Consider the following 20714-nt stretch of genomic DNA (forward strand, 5'->3'; position numbering starts at 1 on the left):
CAAAGCTTAAATTCAGAGCTGAAATACTGCATTTCTACAGCCCCAGTGAAGAAGGCTTTATTCTATTTTTTATTCTATTTATCTTTTCTTTGAGCAAGAGCTCAAAAGTGGAGTTTTGATAAGTGTTTAGATCAGGAAAACTTTAACTTAAACTATTACAGTTCTTTAAATGCTGAGGAAAGAAATTCTCCTTTAGCATAGGAAAAAGTGGACCATCCTTTACAAAAGGAAAGGAGATAATTCTGCTCCACAGTTCCTCAATTCCTTGCAGCAACATTTATGGTACAAGTCCTTATGAACTCTCCTTTACATCTTTCCTTTACCTCGTGACGCTTTCCACTGAGGTCAAAGGAAAAGTGGTTAGGAAAGGAGATAGGACATTCATCCAAAGCCCTAACTGCAACAACAGTAGTTCCATCTGAGCAGTATTTAATGCATCAAAAGTCTGATTCACAACATGAAACTCAGAAAGCAAAAAGCCCATGGTGTTAACTCTATTATTAGATATAGAGAAGTTGGGCACATGTTGTAGTTTCATTTTCTGCCATGAAAACCCTCTCACTGAAACTGTATCAGTAATTCTTTTTGTCAACAGAATCCCCACAAAAAGCTGCTGTGTTTTCACGTGAGAAGTGAAACACTGCATGAAACCTCATGTCAGCTCAGAACATGTTTGTTTCTGGCTGTGGAGGAAATGAGTGAGGTGTTGAAACAAACTGAACTTGTAAAAGGAGGCAGTATGATGAAGTATGAAATTATCAACTAATCCTGGGATTAAACTAACACATCTGGTGGCTAACCTGGTAGAGAGCGGACCACATGCCTAGTCCTAACCGCCAGCGACCAGGGTTTGAGTCTGACCCATGGCCCTTTGCTGCATCTCTTCCCCTCTCTCTCTCACCCTGACTTTCCTGTCTCTCTCTGTGCTATCAGAATAAAGGCAAAAAAATGCAAACACACCTAACACTTGTGGCAAAGAGTCGCACAGAGACAGATTGCTGTGCAGCTTTACACCAGGCTGGTAGTTTTTAGCATGACCGCAACAGCCAGACCAGCCGTATAATCTGGAATGTCACTGACTGACTGACTGACTGAGTGATGATATTTCCACTACTGGTCAGTGGATTGCCGAGCCACAGTCTATTAAGCCTCTCTGCCTTCCGGCTGCTCAGGAACTGCAGGGAAGAGGAGTTTTAAAAAAGAACTTTAAAAAAAAACAATGAAGGTATTGTGTCTTTTCTAACTTTTTCTCTGAGTGATTATTGAAGTGGGATTACTAGGTTTAGATCTGGTCTTGTTTTTTATTTAAAATTTAAGATATTTTATTGACAATCTTGAGCTGTGGAGTCCCTAAATGATCCATACTTGACTCCCTAATAATGAATCTAAACATGGTCCTGTTCCTTGTTTTCACTGGCTGACTTTGGTTCTCTTGACTCACTTTAATGACTGGATGTGCTTAAATCATTTCTTGTTAAATTAAGTGTGCGACGTGTGATGATTCAGAAACAGTAAGTTAAATCGGTGCAGCTTTGTTTTGCGTCAGTCCCTAAAAATACTGTCACAGAAATTGAAGTTTAGATGTGATGTAAATCTGATGTTCAATACAGTCTGTCTTCAAAAAACCATACCGAGAAAAAACAAGGTTTTTTGATTCAAATGTCAAAACGTCACATACAAATATGTAAATTGAATACAAACCTCATGTATCAGCTGCTCTGTACTGCAATGTACCAGTTTAATATCTTTCTCATACAGCATCGAGGTTAAATATTACAAACCAACAGATTCCAAGCAGCTGGACTACTGCATTGAATTTCTGGTGTTTATCCGTCTTCTCCAGAAGAAAATGAAACACCCAGACATAACATTAAACACATGAAGGTGTTTCAATGAATGCTTTTAGTTCAATGTAATTCACAGTCAATGACAGCAGCTTATCGTTCTCTTCAGCCCTGAATCCAAAGGCCTGGGTTCATCCACAGTGAGGGGGTTTCTCATGAACACACAATTATGTACAATGACGTGTCAGTCTCTCTGAACGGAGACTGGTATCGATATAAAAACCACCATCAAACACTTCACAAGAAGAGCCACAGTGACAAAGCTCATCATGTCATGGATACAACCAGTAAGTCAGTCATCAACTGTCACCACTTGTTATGAAGTCCGTGTGTTTGTCCAGCCTATTAAAACAATATTGTAAGGTACAGATATGATAAATGCTGTGTCACATCAGATTGGAAAAGCAGTTTCTCATTTCTAGTTTATTTTGGCGGCTAAAAATGACAAATGTGGCTAAAAGATTTCATCAGGGTTTTCTGATTCATGATATGATCTCATGATGAGATGGCTCACTGATAATGACTTTAAAGTGTTTCTAACTGACTTGTTTGACAATGAGGCATCTTGAATCTGCGCTTGAAGGCTACATACATGATATCATGCTAAAAGATGCAGGCTAAATCTACACAAACACCATATATAAAAAAACACCCCCTTCCTAATACTTTGTATGGAAAATATCGCTCTTAATAAACGCAGTGTTAACTATAACGCGAGCAGCAAAGGTAAGCATGTTTGGCTAACTAGCTTACTACATACAGAAGTAATGTAGCGTTACATCCAAGGTTAAGTGTATTTGCTAACAGTAACTTTCGGCGAGACACAAAAATTCATTTTGACTGCCCAGACAAGGACGCTGTTGAAGTTAGTGGGCACTCTGACGTAGATGCAACTAGCAAGTTTGTTCAGAATGCTAGGTCTTACAAACTTAATCTAAAGGGCAAATGAAACTGACATGTCAACCTGTATCTTTGTGCCAACTGACTACAAGTAGTGTATATGTAAGCCACATGAAATCGTTTAAATTATCGACATTAACGTTACCGCATCAAATTGTCAACACGTTCTGCATGCTAGGGCGCTAGTTAGCATGAAATTCCCTCCTATTATCTTAAAATACATTATAGGCTTCACTTCATCAAACACCTTTGTCCATGTGCTATTATTTTTTATTTAAGTCCCAGAGCAAACGGACACGTCGTAAAGGAGGGAAACCCACCACCGCAATTATCAACTTCTCCTCTGTTGTGCTCGTGAACAAATACTTGATGGGAAACAATTAAACAGTTGTGTTCTCTAGAGTGGAGCAGTAGGGAATGCTCTTACTCTGATTGGTTGCTGCCGAACCATGTCATAGCTCATTACCATAAAGTTGTCTAGACTTCAACTTTTTCTGACATCCACACTGCCCAGGGCGCGCCGCTAAGGGGCATGCTGCTGCTCCATGCCAAGAGACATAGACATAGAAAATGACTGACTTCCTGTCACTTTGATGTTCTCGTTGCTTTCGGTCTGAACGTACAGTGAGAGTCATTTGTTAATTTGAGGGGTTGCATTCAGGACTGCAATATACAGTGTGGCGGCCGGTCCTGGATGCAGCTATATCAAAGTTTAGGCTAATGTTAGCAGCTATTAGTGCAGGTTTATCCGAGATAGCAGGAGACACCAAACTCCCTGGTTAGTTTTCATCCTCAAGGCCTTTTCCCCTGTAGCAGTAAATCATAGTGGTTATAGTGACCTATAAATCATATCTATGTTAGAAAAAAATAACTGTTTGATTTCATATTTTCTGTATGATACTGCACAACAATCCTTGGGCTTACTAGCTAACCTGCAGTACAAGAACAATACTGCTCCCTTATTTCCAGGTCTTCTTACATGGATCATCAGTTGGTGGAGATACAGACTTTTTCCCTTTAGCTGCAGTGTTTTAGCACAGTGACATGTATGTATCCATCATGTGCATATGATGTACGGGGTTCTCATCTTCAACAAGCTCATGGATGTAACCTTAATGCTAACTTGATTAGAAAATAAATCGTTAAATAAAGTCAGCTGCCAAAAATGAGAAGCTGCTTTTGTCTCACCATTGACTGATGGTGAATCTGCCACCATTACTCTATGTGCAGTGTTACAATGGAAAAACCTGACAGGTTGTAGCTGCAGCTGACTGACTGAAGGGTTGATTCTGAGCCATTTTCTTCTCAAACTCTGAATGGCACACGATGAACCACTGGCAGATGACAGAGGCAACATTTTATAATAAACAATGTGATGTATCTACAGCAGAAAAATAAGGTTGATCAAATCTGAAGGAGGGACAGAGGTGGAGATGTCAAGCCTCACTGGTCATCATCCAGCCTCTGCTGATTAGTGGTGTGAGTTTTGGAGTCAGACTCTGATTTATTCTCAAACAGGGTTTTGAACTTCATTTTCTCCATCTCCATGTAGCAATTATCGTCACTACTGCCCCCACCTCACTGCTGTTCACCACCACTTCACTTGTAGAGCAGCTGTAACCGGCTGGTGTGGCAGTTATTTCTGCTAATCTTGCTGTCCGGCTGGTAGAGGCTGGATGAGTTGGCAAAGGACGGAGGGACAGGGTGGGGGTCAGAGGTGGGGGCGGGGTATCCTGGAGGAGGGGCAAGGGACCTGGGGTCGCTGTGGGGGACGGTGAGAGGCGGGGGGCTGTGGTTCTGATTGGTGACAGTGGAGGCTCTTCTCCTCGATCGCAGGGCCTGTCGCTCAGATAGCTGGTTCCTCAGCTCCGACACACGCTCTTCTTTCTACGGAGACAAATGGGAACAATGATTCACTGATCAACCGATCAACAGACTGTTTCATTTGACAGGAGCTGTCTGGAAACACTGAACCATGGGGATGAGCAAGCTCCCAGACTTCTGTCAGGTTAAATATATGGCTTATCCACTTCACAAAAAACATTTGCTCACATTCATCTAGTGGATCCCATTTAGTCTCATATACCCAGATTGTGAGATATTTGTCTCTGAGATAGCAAAATAAATCTGGCTCATACTCGGGCCGCATGCTTTTTTTCTTCTGGCCCAGTGTACGGCCCGAATCTGACCCATATGCAGCATGATTGTCAGATGCTACTTCCACATCTGGACCAATTCTAGCGTGCACACAGAAAATCTTCCGGTTGTCAGTCAAAACCGGAGAATATATGGGCCAGACTTCCCACATAACAATAGAAGTACAGGGACTTGAATGTGTGCAAAGTAAAGTTTTTTCTTGACCTTCAACATTTGACAAAAAACAAACATAGTCTTCCAGAACGTCTTTCAACCATCTTACGGGATTCCTCAGTCGAAAGTGTTTGCTAGGTTGTCTTGGAGACGCCTCAGCTGTGACAAGAACTGAGCTAACTCTGTCTGCTGAGGAAGGCTGTGATATGAGGTTTGAAAGCTCTGGAATAAAAAAAAAAGAAGACACGGCTGACCTCCTGGATGATCTTCTGCAGCTCCTTGTTCTCTCTCTCCAGCTGTCTGGACTTTTCCTCGTCATTGTTGTTGGTGGAGGAGCCAGTCTTCATGGTCTCCTGGGCGTCTGACTGCCACTCCCCACGTGTGATCAGACGCCGCATCTGTAGATCACACACACGTTTTCCTTAGTATACTACAGGAGTTCATCAGGCCTCAGTTTTCAGGCTGTGCCCTTTAGAGCAGGAATTATGGTTTTTCTTTGAACCTCAGTCCTGTGAAAAATCAGGTTGGGTATTTTATCAATTCCAAAATGGTTAAAGAGGTCAGAAAACGTTTAGAAAACAAAAAATACCCAAATGGTACCACTTCACAATAAGACTACAATTATAAAGGATTTATCAATGGTTTATAATTCGGTCATTAATTATGTTGTTAACACTTCATAAATCATAAATAAACAATTATAAACAAGTTGTTTATAGGTATAAGGTTTATTCATTTACACAAATGAGTCTCTCTTGATTGAAATAAAATTGAATTGAAGTGAATTGGGATTATAATGAGGAAGGCTGCTGAGAACATGTCAAGGTCAACAACACTGCCACGGCCTCAGAGGATGAATCTGCTTTGATATGATCATGTGATCTGCCATAATTTTATCTGTCAAATGAAACTTTCTGACCATTAAGATGCTGATGCTGGTTCATTGATAGTAACTGAACAAACGTGATGAAGCAGCAGCTACAAATGCTGATGATGGAGAACTAATGAGATCTGAGGCTGAACAGTACAGAGACATGTGGGCTCATTATTTGGCAAGCAACAGGTCACTCTTTTTATCTAATGTGTTATAACAGCTTATAAATGATTTATAAAGTGTTAACATACTCATTAAAAAACAGTTATTAACCATCCATGAATACTTTATAAGGGGGGTCTTATTGTGAAGTGGTACCTTACACCTTTAACTATCAAATAAGGATGTAGTGTTTGCGTGTCCACATTCTTTTGGCCAAGAAAGCTTTCCTCTCTGCAAAATATTGAACAGTCAAAATGGTTTCCAGAGGAGTGGATCGATACACACAGATTCAGCCGGTGCTGACAGAGACCCGAGCAGGAATTGATGCTGACACAGCACGGCAGGTCCATTCCACAGGTCATTATGTGATATATTACACCAGCCCACATGACTTAGATCACTGATGAAAGGCAATTCATTACGTCTGACACTTAAACTGCTGCTGTAATCTGCAGGGAGGAGATGACGAGAGTGGGACAGCGCACTCTCTGGTTTTACCTTGGGGACGAACAGAACCACCAGCGTGATGTAGACCGAGAAGACGATGGCCAAGGAGGCGAAGGCGAAAGAGGCGTCCTGCTGGGAGGACAGGATCATGGTGACTGGCGCCGTGATCATACACAGCACCTGAGGAAACAACATGTTTAGGTCTTTCATTACAGAAGAAGAAACACGTGGACTTATAATAAATAAATGAATACAGGTTCCCCGCAGAGTGAGCTGACCTGTTAGTATCTGGCCTGTAGCTGAGGGAATTCTGGGAATAAAAGCTTCAGCCCCTCTCTTCATGTCTTCTTTCAGTTATAGAAAGTAAATACTGTATTTCCTTATTTTTGTCACAAAGAACTGTTTGTTTATCCAGTGAATTCAAGGACATAAATTTAGGGTTCAAAACACTGGACAAAAAAACCTGCTAAGACCCGCTAACATCAGGCTTTTGTTAGCGATGTGAAAGGGTACAATCAGCTTTCACTCCCTGGTCATATGACTCTGCAGTAGACTCCGGTATTTATGTATTTATCCTTCCTCCTTTTAGCGTGTTTAAAAGAACCTGCTAACCTTGGTGCAAAACAGGAGTTAGACACAGGGCAGGAGTTAACCACCTTTTTGGCTGGAACTCCTGCAAGTCAGTGAGTGAGAGATGAAGTTACACCATTGGTCGGTCGAGCATTGGAATTTTCCCATCGGCTATTGTTCCTTCAAAATGATTACGCGTGAACAGTTTTTATGACATCATCAGGGGGCGTTTACAGTGGATCCACAACACAATCAGATACTGTGCTTCCTCTAAATGTGTTTGTGGGGTGGGGGGGTGGGTGGGGGGGGGTAGAATTGTACTGTACTTGTTTGCCCCGTTAAACTCACTGCATCATTTTTCACACCATCCGGCCAGGTTAGATAGATAAACCAGGTTTATACCTCGTCTACGCTAAAGTTCAGTTCAGACATTCATGTGTGGGAACATGATGACATTTCTCACTTTGTTCAGTTTGACCTCCTAATAAAGTGGTTTAGATTACAGCTGAAACGATTAGTTCATCAATAAATGTGTTGATCAACAGAGAATTAACCAGATACTATATAAATAGAGATCTGACACTACAACAGTCATCATCCTCATTATTATTATTATTGTTATTGCTATTATTATTATTATTATTATTATTATCATTGATAATACCATTACCTATGGGTTATACTATTACTATTTTGACTGTCAGCTACAGCTTTAGTTTAGAGGCTTCCAATCGTCTGACTGCTCATGCTTCTTGACCTGTTGAACATAATGTGACTGTGTTCACTGTTACCATGGAGATAATAACAAAAAAACTATGAGAGAATATCTTGTAAAGACTCTTCTGGGAATTGTTATTTAAAGGTAAAGCTTTAGACAGAACCATCAATGACCTTCAGCTGAACCATGCTGCCCTCTAGTGGTTCTTCTTGTGCATGTATCTATATTATTTTGTATCACCAGCATTATGCTTCTTTATTTCTAGTTTTGTTTAAATGATATTTACTTACTATAGCGTTATCTAACCATGCAAACAGTTGTGGTTTATTTGAAATATCTCCACCCCGACACAATGGAGACTAATGGCATTTAATTTGTGGTAGCCACAGCACCTTATCAGTAAAATATAGAACACAGGTCTAGTTGTTTTTAGACATTTTAATGTGGAAAAGTTACAGATTAGAACTTTAAAGAGCACATTTACTAGTCGAACACTGAGAGCCAATCAGCTGTGAGATACTGCTCTATCTGACACAGCTAAAAAACTGGAAGATAGATTTCATATTCACCCAAAGTTACCAGCCTGATGTATGAAGACGAAAACTACAGACATTCTCTGTATAACTTAATAACAAAATAAAATTATTTTGGTTTTGTAAACACACAACACAATTTCAGTTGTTATTGTTTTTTTTTCTTATAAAGCCTCGCTTTTTATTTTTCTATCAGTTAATGAAAATGTTTTTTCACATCTAGTCTTCATTATTTGGTTAGCTCTAGTTAACGGTTACCATGACACTGATCACACTGTGAGGGAACTACCTCTCCTCCCAGCCACCAGCTACTAACAGACACACAGACAGGTGTGTGCAACACTGTACAGCATCAACAACTACTGTGTTGCCTAGCAATGTAGTGTTTTGTCTGCTTGTGTCAGTTGTGGAGTTTATGTTGTCCCTGCTTTATTCTGCTGGTAATAGTGCAGCAGATGATTGCATTTTGTGACTAAAGCATGAAACTTTCTCCAGTGTTTCTATAAACCATGAAGTTTCTTTTCAGATGTGGAGACATTTCAGATGTGACCTCCGGGACAGAACAGAGCTCCCTGGAGTAATGAGTGCGGTCCAGACCAAACTAGCATGTTAGCTTCTGATTAGAGTATTCACTAATGTGCTAGCTAGTCATGTAACTCCATAGAACGCACAGCAGAAGTTGTCAATGTTGTTAGCAAGCTACAGCTACCTTAAGACCTGGGAATGGTGTGGTCTACAGTCCCCTGGCAAATATGGTGCTCTGAGCAAAATTATGTTACATGGCCACAGCAGCAAATAAGCATCTTCATTAGAACAAAAATGCATATTTGGCAAAGACATACATGATTAGAATGGAGAAATGGGGCTAAAACTGGAAAAATGCAATGCTGAGGTCAATGACCTCTCAAGGTCACCAGAGGTCAGATATAAATCGCCCTCATGTCTGAAATAAAGCCTTAAATAAAGGGGCATGTAGAATATATGCTGAAGCTTTCATGCTTTAGTCATAAAATGCACAGTTGGTTTGCATCTGTGCTCCACTAATAAAAAGCAGCAGCTTTTTGATTTATGGATCTTCATATTGCTAAATAAAGTCTGCGGGCTCCTGCTGTGTCCTGGTGTCTAGGCTAAGGTCCCTAGGCTAAAGAAGGTAGGCTAAAGAACAAATACACCTCTGTATAATGTAACACAGCTCAACAGCTCCACATTCTACACCCTCCACAATGATCACACAGTTGAATCAACAACTTAGTTTCAGGTGTTCCTAATAAACTGCCAACTGAATGTGTATTGTAATTTTACCAGTTGTGTCCACAGGCAGCAAAGAGCCTGGCTGGAATTTATTGGTTAATTTCGATGCACCTGCTCATCTGGGAGCGGTGTAATGAAACACCAATACACACCTGTAGCCTCAAGAGGATCTTTAATTTAATTGTTTTATCATATGTTATTGTTATCACCATATTTTAACCCCACTTTAACATTGTAACACAAGTAATTTTACTGCTACTTTAGTCAAATTTATTTTCAGTAACAGTATTTAAACGTGAATTTTCCAGTTCTCTTTCCACCCCTCTTCATTTGTCTTCATTAGAATCAGAGGTCGAACAAGAGTGAGAGAGAGAGGTGGCGGCGAGACAGGAGAAAGAAGGAGAGAGAGAGATGATGCAGGGAGGAGATGAATCAGACAGAGTGAGCGAGGGCGGAGGAGTGAGGGATGGAGCGACTGAGCACGGCATCAGATAAAACAGGAGAGAGGTGGAGGTGAAGGTGGAAATCGATGTATATTGATCAACAGTCAGTCATCTCTGTGCAGAAGCTGAAAAATCCCATCCACCCCAGCAGCAGCCGCATTTTCTCTGCTGTGTCATTACTTACACACAGCGACGCACAAACACAATCCTGCCCTCCGCTCACACACAACTCGTCTGATTCATTTCAGCCACCTCACTGGAACAAATTGCATTTCTGTGCACCGGGGTCTCCGGGGGGGGAGAGTGAACCGCTGTCATTCACCTGGAGACAGACTGTTTCCACACCAGTGTTAATTTCATGAATGAAAACTGTGATGAAAAATATTTTTCACCATAAAAAGGCAGACAAAAAGAAACCTTTGAAAATCAGGGCCATGATGAAATGTATTACGTTTTTGTTCAGCGAATACAAATGAAACAATAAAGATCTCCGAATCAGTAAAGCAGTTTGTTCAGAGGATGAATTAGTCGTTTGACCTGCTGCACTTGGAAGAGTCCTGTTCCTGGAGGAGACAGATTCATGGGATAAATTCATCTACAATCCAATGAGCAGCAACAAAACAGCTGAGACAGTCTACGGAACCGTGCAGGCAGCACACATGAAGCTGAGCTCATGGTGGAGGTAACATGAATGTTACCTTCAGTCAGCTGCTGTCAGGAGGAGTGAGTAAGTTCCAGGATTGATGCGGGTCCATCTAAACCGTCCTCTAGAGTCCTCTACAGTACTGATGTTATCTGACCAGACAGCGTCTCCTCTCTAACTAAACCCACGAAATGAACAGTCAACAGGTGAGTGACTCCAGCTTGTGAAGGACTCACTGCTCCACAGAGAAAAGCACAGGTAGCTGCAGTAAAGCCAGGTTATGATAAGTGGCGCAGCCTCCAAACGCACTGAAGACATAAAGGTTACAGCATAGCCACAACAGAGAAAAAACTAGAGACAGTTAGTTATTTAGATGACTTTTACAAAACTACAGGGAGACAATAGTGGTTTGTAACAATATAGCAAGGAAGGCAACGTTACCCGGCGTAACATTTTGAAGTATGCATCCAACCAAATAAATCCACTGTGCTTGCAAACTTGTGTTTTTGGTCTTTGTGGCTATAAAATCTGGGATGGTGGAATTAATGGGACAGATATGTCTGTCACTACTGACTGAAAAAAACACCCTCCCAGACAAAAATAAGATAAAATATATACGATGTCAAACAAAAAGAATGAGGTGAAACTAAGGAGCAATTTAGACTAATTAACTATTTTAGTGCTGCTAAAGTAAAAAGGAATAACCTGCTAAACTTGTGGTATAGTGCAGTGGTTACCAATCCTTGGGCAGGGGCCAAAGGTATTACAAGTGGGCCAACACATAATTTGCAAAACAGGATGTTTTAAAACAATTAAGGTCACTGTGATAAGACAATGATAAGAAATTTTATGTTGTTGCTGGCTGGACCACATCATATACTTGTATCTCAGTCTGATTGTGCACTAACAGATCACATCCACTGCAAAAACTGGAGAGCCAAAATGGATAACTGGTTAGGAAGGTGAGAGGAAGAGGAAGAGAAAATTACCATTCAATTAAAAAGTGCTCTAGATAGGGTTGCCACCTGTCCTGGTTTTCCCAGGATTGTTCTCTTTTTTGAGTGACTGTCCCGGAAAATTAATATTCTTTCCCACAACACGAATTGTCCCAGTTTTTGTGAAAATACTATGTTAGAATTTCATAGTTTCAAATAAAACATTTGTTTCTTTCTACTGCTTTTCTGTTTTCTTTCTGGTTATGTCTAATTCTGTGTCTGTAAACATATGAAAACGGGAACAACAGCGGATGGCAGGAAGAGTGTTAGTCGGCCTGACGTCTACTACAAGTCTCAAAATAAACCTTCAGTTTATTTTGTTTGTGAGGTGAAATGGGGGGAAGAGATGGACGAGGAGGATGTAGCAACAAAATCAGGCGAAAAAATGTTTCAAAACAAAATCTCCAGGTTGCTTTAACAGCATCACTGCAGCAGTCTTTGCAGCTTGGTTGCGTGCATAGACTGCACTGCTAACTGCTAACTAACTGTTAACCCTCCCTTGATCGCTAGCATCACCATTCTCTCTCCGTCTCTCTCTGTCTCTCTCATGCTCTCTCTCTCTCTCTCTCTCTCACCCAATACGCACACAACCTATGTACTGATCTATTCCTGAAGGAGCTGCTCTACTCCTGTAACAATATTCTGTCTCAAACTTCATCAATTAGTGTAATTTACTTGTATAGTTGCTACTGCTGCGTCTTAACGCTTAATGCGCAGGTCTAGCTTCCACACACGTCTGTGCATGTGCATGATACTGCAAAATCATGACTGATCGCAGAACAGTAGTAGCTGAGTCAAGGACAGACTGTCAAGCTCCAGTCCTTGTCAACGGGACGTGGTCACAACCTAACCTAACCCTAACCCTCAGAAAATGACAGAAACTTTAGATACATTATTGAACTTCAATACCTTTACTGTACAAAATGATTGATGTGAGTTTGACACTTGAAGACTGTTCTTACATTCATCTGCTGAAAGTTTCTCTGAAATGAAATATATTTACATATTTATAGATTCTGATAAATTGATACATGATAACATGATGTATCTTAAAATATGTCTTTTTTATTTATATTAAGAAAATAATTTATTTTCATGTAATTTGTGTAATTTTCTTGTTTTTTTTTTTCTTATCAGAAAGTCAAGCTATTTGTTTATAGGCATCAAATCACTCAATGGCCTTTGTGTCCTAAAAATCTTTGTGTCACCAAAGGCCAAACTGCCTTGTCCCTAATATGATGAAATCCCTGGCCTGTCTCTATCCAATCATGTGGTTCCACTCTATCGATTACAAGTCAAGTTTCAAGTCTGAGTCAAGTCCAAGTCAAGCAAATCTGAGTCAGTCATCAAGTCATCAATAGTTCTGAGACATGTGACCAGGTAAAAACTTGAGACTTGAATGTTTTTGTTTACAGCAGCAGGTTCTTGTGAATTAACTTTGACAGGGTCTAAGTCCAGATGTCCAGTCTATAGCTTTGGTTGAGACATGTTTTGTCATTTTCCTTTGATGATATCTCACCATGCAGATATTTTTGGTTTTTATTTGTCCAGGATTTGAATTCGGTTTCCTGATGTCCACTCCAATACAGTAGAGGGGGACAATATTTGGTTTTCCACAGTGCAAACACATTTTATTGGAATTACATTCTCTAGTCCCTGAAATGAATTATGGGCCATTTCCTGTTCCACAACGAGCAAACAGCAGCTTTTTATCCACAACATGTAGTAGATCCCAGAAATAGATCCTGGAGCTAACCAGGAGACAGCAGACAGCAGCTCTGGGATCAAACTAATTTGTTTTAAAGAGAGAGGGTAATCTGACAGACCAAAGAAGAAGAGAGGAAACACAGCAACCAACACATACACATTTCTTCCCTGTACCAATTTGCATTTCACCCACTCAGTTTAGGCTTAAATTGGGTTCAGTGCATAATGGATAATCCTCCGAGATGAATTAAAATACGGCAACGGGAATAAAAATCACAAAATCAGCCGTGCTGGAGATGGCGTTGATTAAAAAGCCACTTTGAGTGTGTGTGTGTGTATGTGTATGTGTGTGTGTGTGTGTGTGTGTGCGTGTGTGTGTATGTGTGTGTATGACTGGCATTTGCAACCAGAAGCAGATGCCTCACTCATCTTTTAAATTGTCATGCAGAGCAGAATACTTTACAATCCGTCAAGTGAAATGTGGTTGCAATGAAAGAACTTGTTGTTCTTCAACACACATGAAAAACCTGAACAGTTGACTACTTCATGCGTCTGTGTGAGAGAGCCCACGGGCCAGCCAATTATAGACACAGAGAGCAGCGCTGTCTTGAAAGAACACTTGAGGGGAGGATGTCAGAGTTATTCACACTGGGCAGATGAAAATCCTTCAGAAACCTGGTCACAGTCACACCTCATCTGCCTGCACTTTCAGACAGACTGAAGCCCAAAAGCTGATATCATGAGCCGCTTTTAACTTATCACAGATGTGTCATGTTTCAGTCACAAGCATGTGTGAGTACAGAATGGAAGTCAAGCAGTACGTTTCATTGAGAGTGTCGTCCTGTAAAAGACGAGCCCATATGTCGTCTGTGCAGCAGCTTATTATGACCTCTAGTTATGTTTTGTTGCTAGGCGACATCTCGTGGCCGTAGTAATTATGACAGGGGCAAAGGAGGAGGTCAGGTGACGTTAATGGAGGTTAAGGTTGACGGACGGGTCAACAAAACACAGTTATGAAACTAATGTGAAACCAGCGGTTTATGTTGTTGTGTAATTTTAAGGCAGTAACCAAAACCCAAACCACAACCTTTCCTAAACCTAACAAGGCCATGACTGTTTATTACTTTAACCATGGCGATGAAGGTCAAATACGCCGCTTTCGGTACAGACTGCAGCTGTGTCTCAATTCAGAGGTCTCATCCTTCAGAGGCTGCATCTGAAGACCGATTGCGTCACAGCGGTGTGACTAGACTCTCCCATTTCAAAGTTTCCTTCAAATGCATCCTTCATTTCCTGGACACTGAAGGTTCGAACAAGTGGATCCTTCATATTCCAACTTATCTTCGATGTGATGCTATGTGATTCTATGGATGCTACGTGATGCTACCTGATGCTACATAATGCTATGTGTTGCTACATGATTTAATGTGATGCTATATGATTCTGTGGATGCTACGTAATGCTATGTGATGCTACCTGATGCCATAGATGCTATGGATGCTTCGTGATATTACGTAATGCTATGTGATGCTATGTAATGCTATAGATGCTGTGTAATACTTTGTGATGCTATGTGATGCTACTTGATGCTGTATGATGCTATGTGAAGCTACGTGATGCTATGTGATGCTATGTAATGCTATGTGATGCTACTTGATGCTGTGTGATGCTATGTGAAGCTACGTGATGCTATGTGATGCTATGTAATGATATGTGATGCTACGTGATGCTGTGTGAAGCTACGTGATGCTATGTGAAGCTACATGATGCTATGTGATGCTATGTGAAGCTTCTTGATGCTTTGTGATGCTATGTGAAGCCACGCGATGCTATGTGATGCTATGTGAAGCTTCTTGATGCTTTGTGATGCTATGTGAAGCCACACGATGCTATGTGATGCTACTTCATGCTATGTGAAGCTACGTGATGCTATCGGTATGTGCACTAAAATAATGCAATGTTATTGTCAGCTAATTGTAAGTGCAGCAGAAAGAGCTGGTAGAAGAATTTGTGTATGTGGAACACAGATGTGAACATGTGTCTGTGAGGACTTTTGACATGTGACTTTATTCCTGATGATGAGGACACATCACAGCCCTGTCACTTCAGGTCTCTGCGGTTTCTGCAGAGCCTAATGCAGAATGTGAGAATGTGGTGGCGTCGTCATTAAGGACACACACACTGGGCTGCAGAGCCCACCGGCCGGCTCCGCCCTCATTTAAGACAACGTATTATGCTGGAGGTGAGTCTTGCCACCGAGGACGGCAGATCTTCCTCAGCAGAGCGTGAAACAAAGGAGGAGAGGTCAAAGAAGAAGTCCTCGCGCCTGCTGAGAGAGTCTGTGCTGCTGAAGGATTGGAAGTGAAAGACCAAGTCTGCAGACTAACACAGAGCCTGCAGAGAGGCACAGTACTGACAAACACATTAGTCTGGCTGCCAACAGCTACAGCCACAAACACACACACACACTAATCAGCCTTTTCATATGGAGCCTATATATAGACAGGCTGGCCAGGCACAGAGTTACAGTCCACAGGAACATTTTGCTTTCAGATTTATTTCTCAGATTACCCTGAAATGGTGCATTCAATGTCCTGTGCCAGTGGTGAATGAATGCTGTTGTACGAGTCACCATTCAGTAAGTCGAGGTATAAATCCATGTTTAATGGTCCCTCTACATCTCCCACAGCAGCGTCTGGAGGAAACTCAAACCTTCATCCCCAGTACGATGTGAAACTTATGTGAAGTGTTTTATCAGGGAATGCAGCCCTGCTCACACGCAAGGATAATCATGAGCGACATGCACTGGTCTTTAAAGGACCAGTCAGCTAATTTACACATAAAGCCTGATGATGTCATCATGTTGTCTCCTGTGCTTCAGCTTACGGCATGGATCTGATAAGAAGATGATTTTGGGCTGATTCTGTCTTAGCTGATAATTCCACCTTAAAATGGTTTAAAGGTCCCATATTGAGGCTCAGAGCCTCCTCTCTTCTGATTGGCTCACCCCTGTTGTTACTAGAGCTCCAGAGAGAAGCCTGAGAGAGGAGATGTAAAACTACATTGAGATGGGTTTTGGTTCTTAAAACTACAAATATATCTTCTTATGGATCAACACTTCAAATAAAACACAGGAGAAGAGGGAAATATGGGACCTTTAATGTGTGCACTGTTTGCTGAGCATTATGGGACTTGTCTGATCCAGTGTTTTTGAACCTTGACCCACACTACTTGTAAAAATCAGGATATGTCAGCCTCTGGATCACTGACTTTGATCACTCTTTTTAAATTATAAAAGTCTCCAAAACAGACAGAGAATAGACCTATTCATGTCATACTGACAGCATGCTAGGAACATCACATAAAACTGACACCTTCCACTATAGTTTCAATGTCTCTCTGAATCTGAATATGACCCTGACATGAAACTAGAATCACCTCCTCACGGTTGTTTCCTCAACCAATCAGGAAATATGGTCACAGTCTTCCCTTCCGGAGTTACAGCATTGAGTAATGGCCAGAAGTGTTTTTGTAACATTATGATGTCAAAGTGAAGTTGACCTTTGACACTTTGGATATAAAATGTCATCACTTCATATTATCCTGTTAGACATTTCAGTTAAATTGTGTCATAATTAGTGAATGAATTTGTGAGTTATGGCCAAGAATGTGTTTTGTGAGGTCACAATGACCTTGACCTTTAACCTTTGACCACCAAATTCTAATCAGTTAACCCTTGAGTCCAATTGAATGTTTGTGCCAAATCTGAAAGAGTTCCCTCGAGGTGTTACTGAAATATCACGTTCATGAGAATGGGACAAACAACCTGAAAACATACTGCTCTGGCTCTGACTGTCTCCGGTGTGGGGACATTAAAATATAAATATATTATTTCACCATTTTGGAAGCTGCATGTGGAGACAGTGGCATTTGAGTCACATTTTCTGTCAAAAATAAATAAGAAATTCATTTATAATGAAAAGAAATCTAACAGTTGAGTCGCCTGCAAACTAGAACAGCAGAGCTGGCAGTCGCAGCGACGCAGCAGAGGAAGAAACCTCAGGCTTTCTGTGTGAGTTCACCTCTCGTCTGGAACAATTTCAGGTAAAGGCCGAGTTTCTACCTCCTTTCCAATCATTCAATATACTTATTGATATTATTACTGATATTTTATGTTATTTTTTTAATGTTTTTTTTTTTTAAGAGGGTTGGCTGAGCTGACAATTCAACACAACACACACACACACACACACACACACACACACAAAACTAAGCGAACTCACAGCAACATTATAGATGGCCATGCCCACAGCCCGGTGGTCGTTGATCTTCTCTGTGGAGATGGACTTGGTCTCGTAGGCCAGGAAGATGCCGAGCAGCAGCAGTAAGCCTTTGTAACCGTACACCACGCCTGCAGAGAAGGACAAGATGGCAGCTGTGAGGAACATGATTTAGCTTTTTAAAAGACCACACCAGTGTATTTAACACTTTTCAAATCCCCTTGTATGTTACTCTTGTTTTAAGGATTTTTTTTTAGATAGAACCAGTAGAGACAAACAGGAATCTCATGCAGCAAACGGTCCGGCCGGCCGGGAGTGGAACATTAGAGCCCATGCGGTTTGCACCCTAACAGGACGCCCCGTTACTCTAATTTTCCAACTTCCAGCCAGGTGTTTGTGTCAGTTCCTGTCATTGTGCTGTGAAAGTCAGAGATCCATGATAGTTAGGGGTGTAATCATGTCATCACACAAAACTCACATTTCAGTACGTACCTCAGTTTTGAATTCATGATTAGGTTTGTTTTCAGCACAATGAAAAAAACGACACGAAAAACATTTGATTTCTTTTGATATGAATTTAACTTGTAAACATAAAGGTGTGATTGTAAACTCAGTGGCAAACTGGCCATAATTTCAAATTGGATGTTTCTTGAACAAAAGAAATAACATAAAGATACATTTCTTAAAAAAAAAACATACCAAAATATTGCAATATGATATTGCAGCGAACTTCTAACAAGACTTGCTTCAGAAGGTTATCAAATTAAAGACACTCATCAGGTGTTCACTGGTGTTGTGTTACGCAGGCAGAAAGATGCAGAGACAGATGAAGGACAGAAACAGTGCTGCAGGTTGGTGCTCCACTCACCCAGCCAGGTGTTCATCTTCTCTGAGCTGCAGTGCTCCAGTAAAGGCTGAATCAAAACATCCAGGTCTCCTTTGGGGGCTTCTCTGGTGAATTTCTGCACACAGGTGAAAAACAGTGATGCAGTACGTCAACAAACATATGAGATCAAATCCATTTAAAGGTCTCCTGTGCTTTACTGTATGTGTTGATCCATAAGAAGATATATTTGTGGTTTTAAGAACCAAAAACCATCTCAGTGTAGTTTTACATCTCCTCTCTCAGGCTTGTCTCTGGAGCTCTAGTAACAACAGGTCAGTGAGCCAATCAGAGTAGAGGAGGGTCTGAGCCTCTCTTCTGATTGGCTGAGTGTTTTCTGAGTGATCCATTAAAAATATAGCAGCTTTCAGGTAAAAACACTCAGAGAAACCAAATCCTGCAAGGTTGGATGGTGGGTCCAGGTGGGCGGGGCTTGGGGCGTGGCTGAGAGAGGTGAATGCTTTTTCATTTTCATGTCTGAAAAGGCGTAAAATGAAAACAACTGATTATGTAATTAGTTAACAAAAAGAAAATCATTGCAAAAGCAAAAATGCTAAATATTCGCAGGGTCCAATACATGACTTAAACTTAAACTTGAATTTTCAAAGTGGATTGCTGCATTTGAAATGAATCATAATTAAAACGACATTTAATTTAAATTAAATGGCCTGAGAGAAGCCTGACATTACAGAAATGTTTATTAAAAATGTGCTAAAGTTAAAATTCCAATTCAAATGTTTAGGTTGCACCAAACTACCAATTTCATCATCAGGATTTTTTATTGTGTCATACATCATGCACATAAAAATGTAAATCCAAATTTCATTCATTTTCATACAGCCCGAGCTTCCATACTCGTCTTCTACTTGTTGCTACTTGCTTATACAGTTTCTTCCCAGTTAACCTGACGTTATTCAGACGCAGCACATCCAGAAGTAGATATGAAGTGCATCTTTTAAAAGGGATTTAAAATGATTTTGTCCAAATGAATGGACGATCATACCTCCACTGTGATGTGCAGAGGATCCACGATCTGCCAGATCATGAGTGACAGGACGTCGATGCCGAGCAGAACGCCAACAGTAGCGTAAAGTTTCCACGGTTCCAGGTGCTGCTGGGAAACAGGGGGGTGGTGGTCACTACAGCTGCACGGAGAGGGATCAGGAAAAGGCACAAATCCTCTTTTTCTGATTTTGTGAGGGAGGGATTTATGAAGCCATAAATAGACTTGCCTAAAGCTGGACGAGAAAACAATGATCCATCACTAACTGAGGCCAATCCAATCTGCCCTCAGAGCACTGGGCCATGACAGGAGGAGAGACAAAGAGACCATACTGATGAGAGCGCACAGTAAATAACGCTCTTCCTTTATGTATTCAGCCTCAGAGACAGACACATTTTGCAGGAACAGCTCCAACACTATAAAGTGCTTATTGATTTTGTTGCATTATTCCACTAGATCAAAGCTTTGGGGCTTTTCAGCTGGAGCGAGTATGAAAACAGATACAGAGGCAGCGGTGGGATCTGATCCGTCTCCACCACCAAACAATGATCTGCACTGTTCATCCACACAATCACCGCTACAGCTACAGCACTTATCCTCATCCTCATCCCGCAGCTCATACCCCCTCCATCTCACTCCTTTGACAGCGAGTGTAACTTGGCAACAGTTGAGCATCCTGCATCAGTAAATATCTTCTATGCATCTACTTCTTATTGACTTTAAATAGGCTCTTGCTGTCCTACTTACTACTTCTACAGAATCCTCTCCATTCTCCGGGCGTGCTCGTCCTTCTTATGAAGCACTGCATCAGCCCAGGGGCTTCACAGTGGAACTAATGAGTATCTCTAAGAAATGTTTAGTGCCAGTCCAGGAAGCAGCATGTCCTTTATGTAACAGTAAGTGGAGATTAAAGATGTGGGACCATGACCAAGATCTTCCCCCTGAACTTGACCCCCTTCACCTCAGCCCTGGTTGGGACTGGATGGGACAGTCTCAGATACCCCTCACTGAGAAGTTTAGGGGAGCAGCTGTGCATTGCTCTTCATCTGGGGCGGGATGGGTTCACCTGACGTACGTCTGTAAATCAGACCTTTCAGTCCCCATCCCTGGCGCCATTTTGTTCATAGAACCTGTGGACCATATGGTCCCAC

The 20714-nt window shown here is 41.3% G+C and overlaps 1 protein-coding gene across 1 annotated transcript in view; it reads right to left on the bottom strand.

The window, feature by feature from the left end:
* Positions 1-1306: 1306 nt before the first annotated feature.
* Positions 1307-20714, bottom strand: part of gabbr1 (gamma-aminobutyric acid type B receptor subunit 1) — a 76809-nt gene continuing 57401 nt past the window's right edge. Inside the window, exons 13-18 of the mRNA XM_022744101.1 lie at positions 19564-19671; positions 18546-18639; positions 17681-17808; positions 6589-6717; positions 5309-5452; positions 1307-4631 (exon numbers count right to left, since the gene is read on the bottom strand). Coding sequence (XP_022599822.1) covers positions 4344-4631; positions 5309-5452; positions 6589-6717; positions 17681-17808; positions 18546-18639; positions 19564-19671 — 891 coding nt within the window. The 3' untranslated portion in view covers positions 1307-4343. The remainder of the gene's footprint in view (positions 4632-5308; positions 5453-6588; positions 6718-17680; positions 17809-18545; positions 18640-19563; positions 19672-20714) is intronic.

Source organism: Seriola dumerili, unplaced genomic scaffold, assembly GCF_002260705.1.
Source record: "Seriola dumerili isolate Sdu_G_001 unplaced genomic scaffold, Sdu_1.0 BDQW01000078.1, whole genome shotgun sequence".
NCBI lineage: Eukaryota > Metazoa > Chordata > Actinopteri > Carangiformes > Carangidae > Seriola > Seriola dumerili.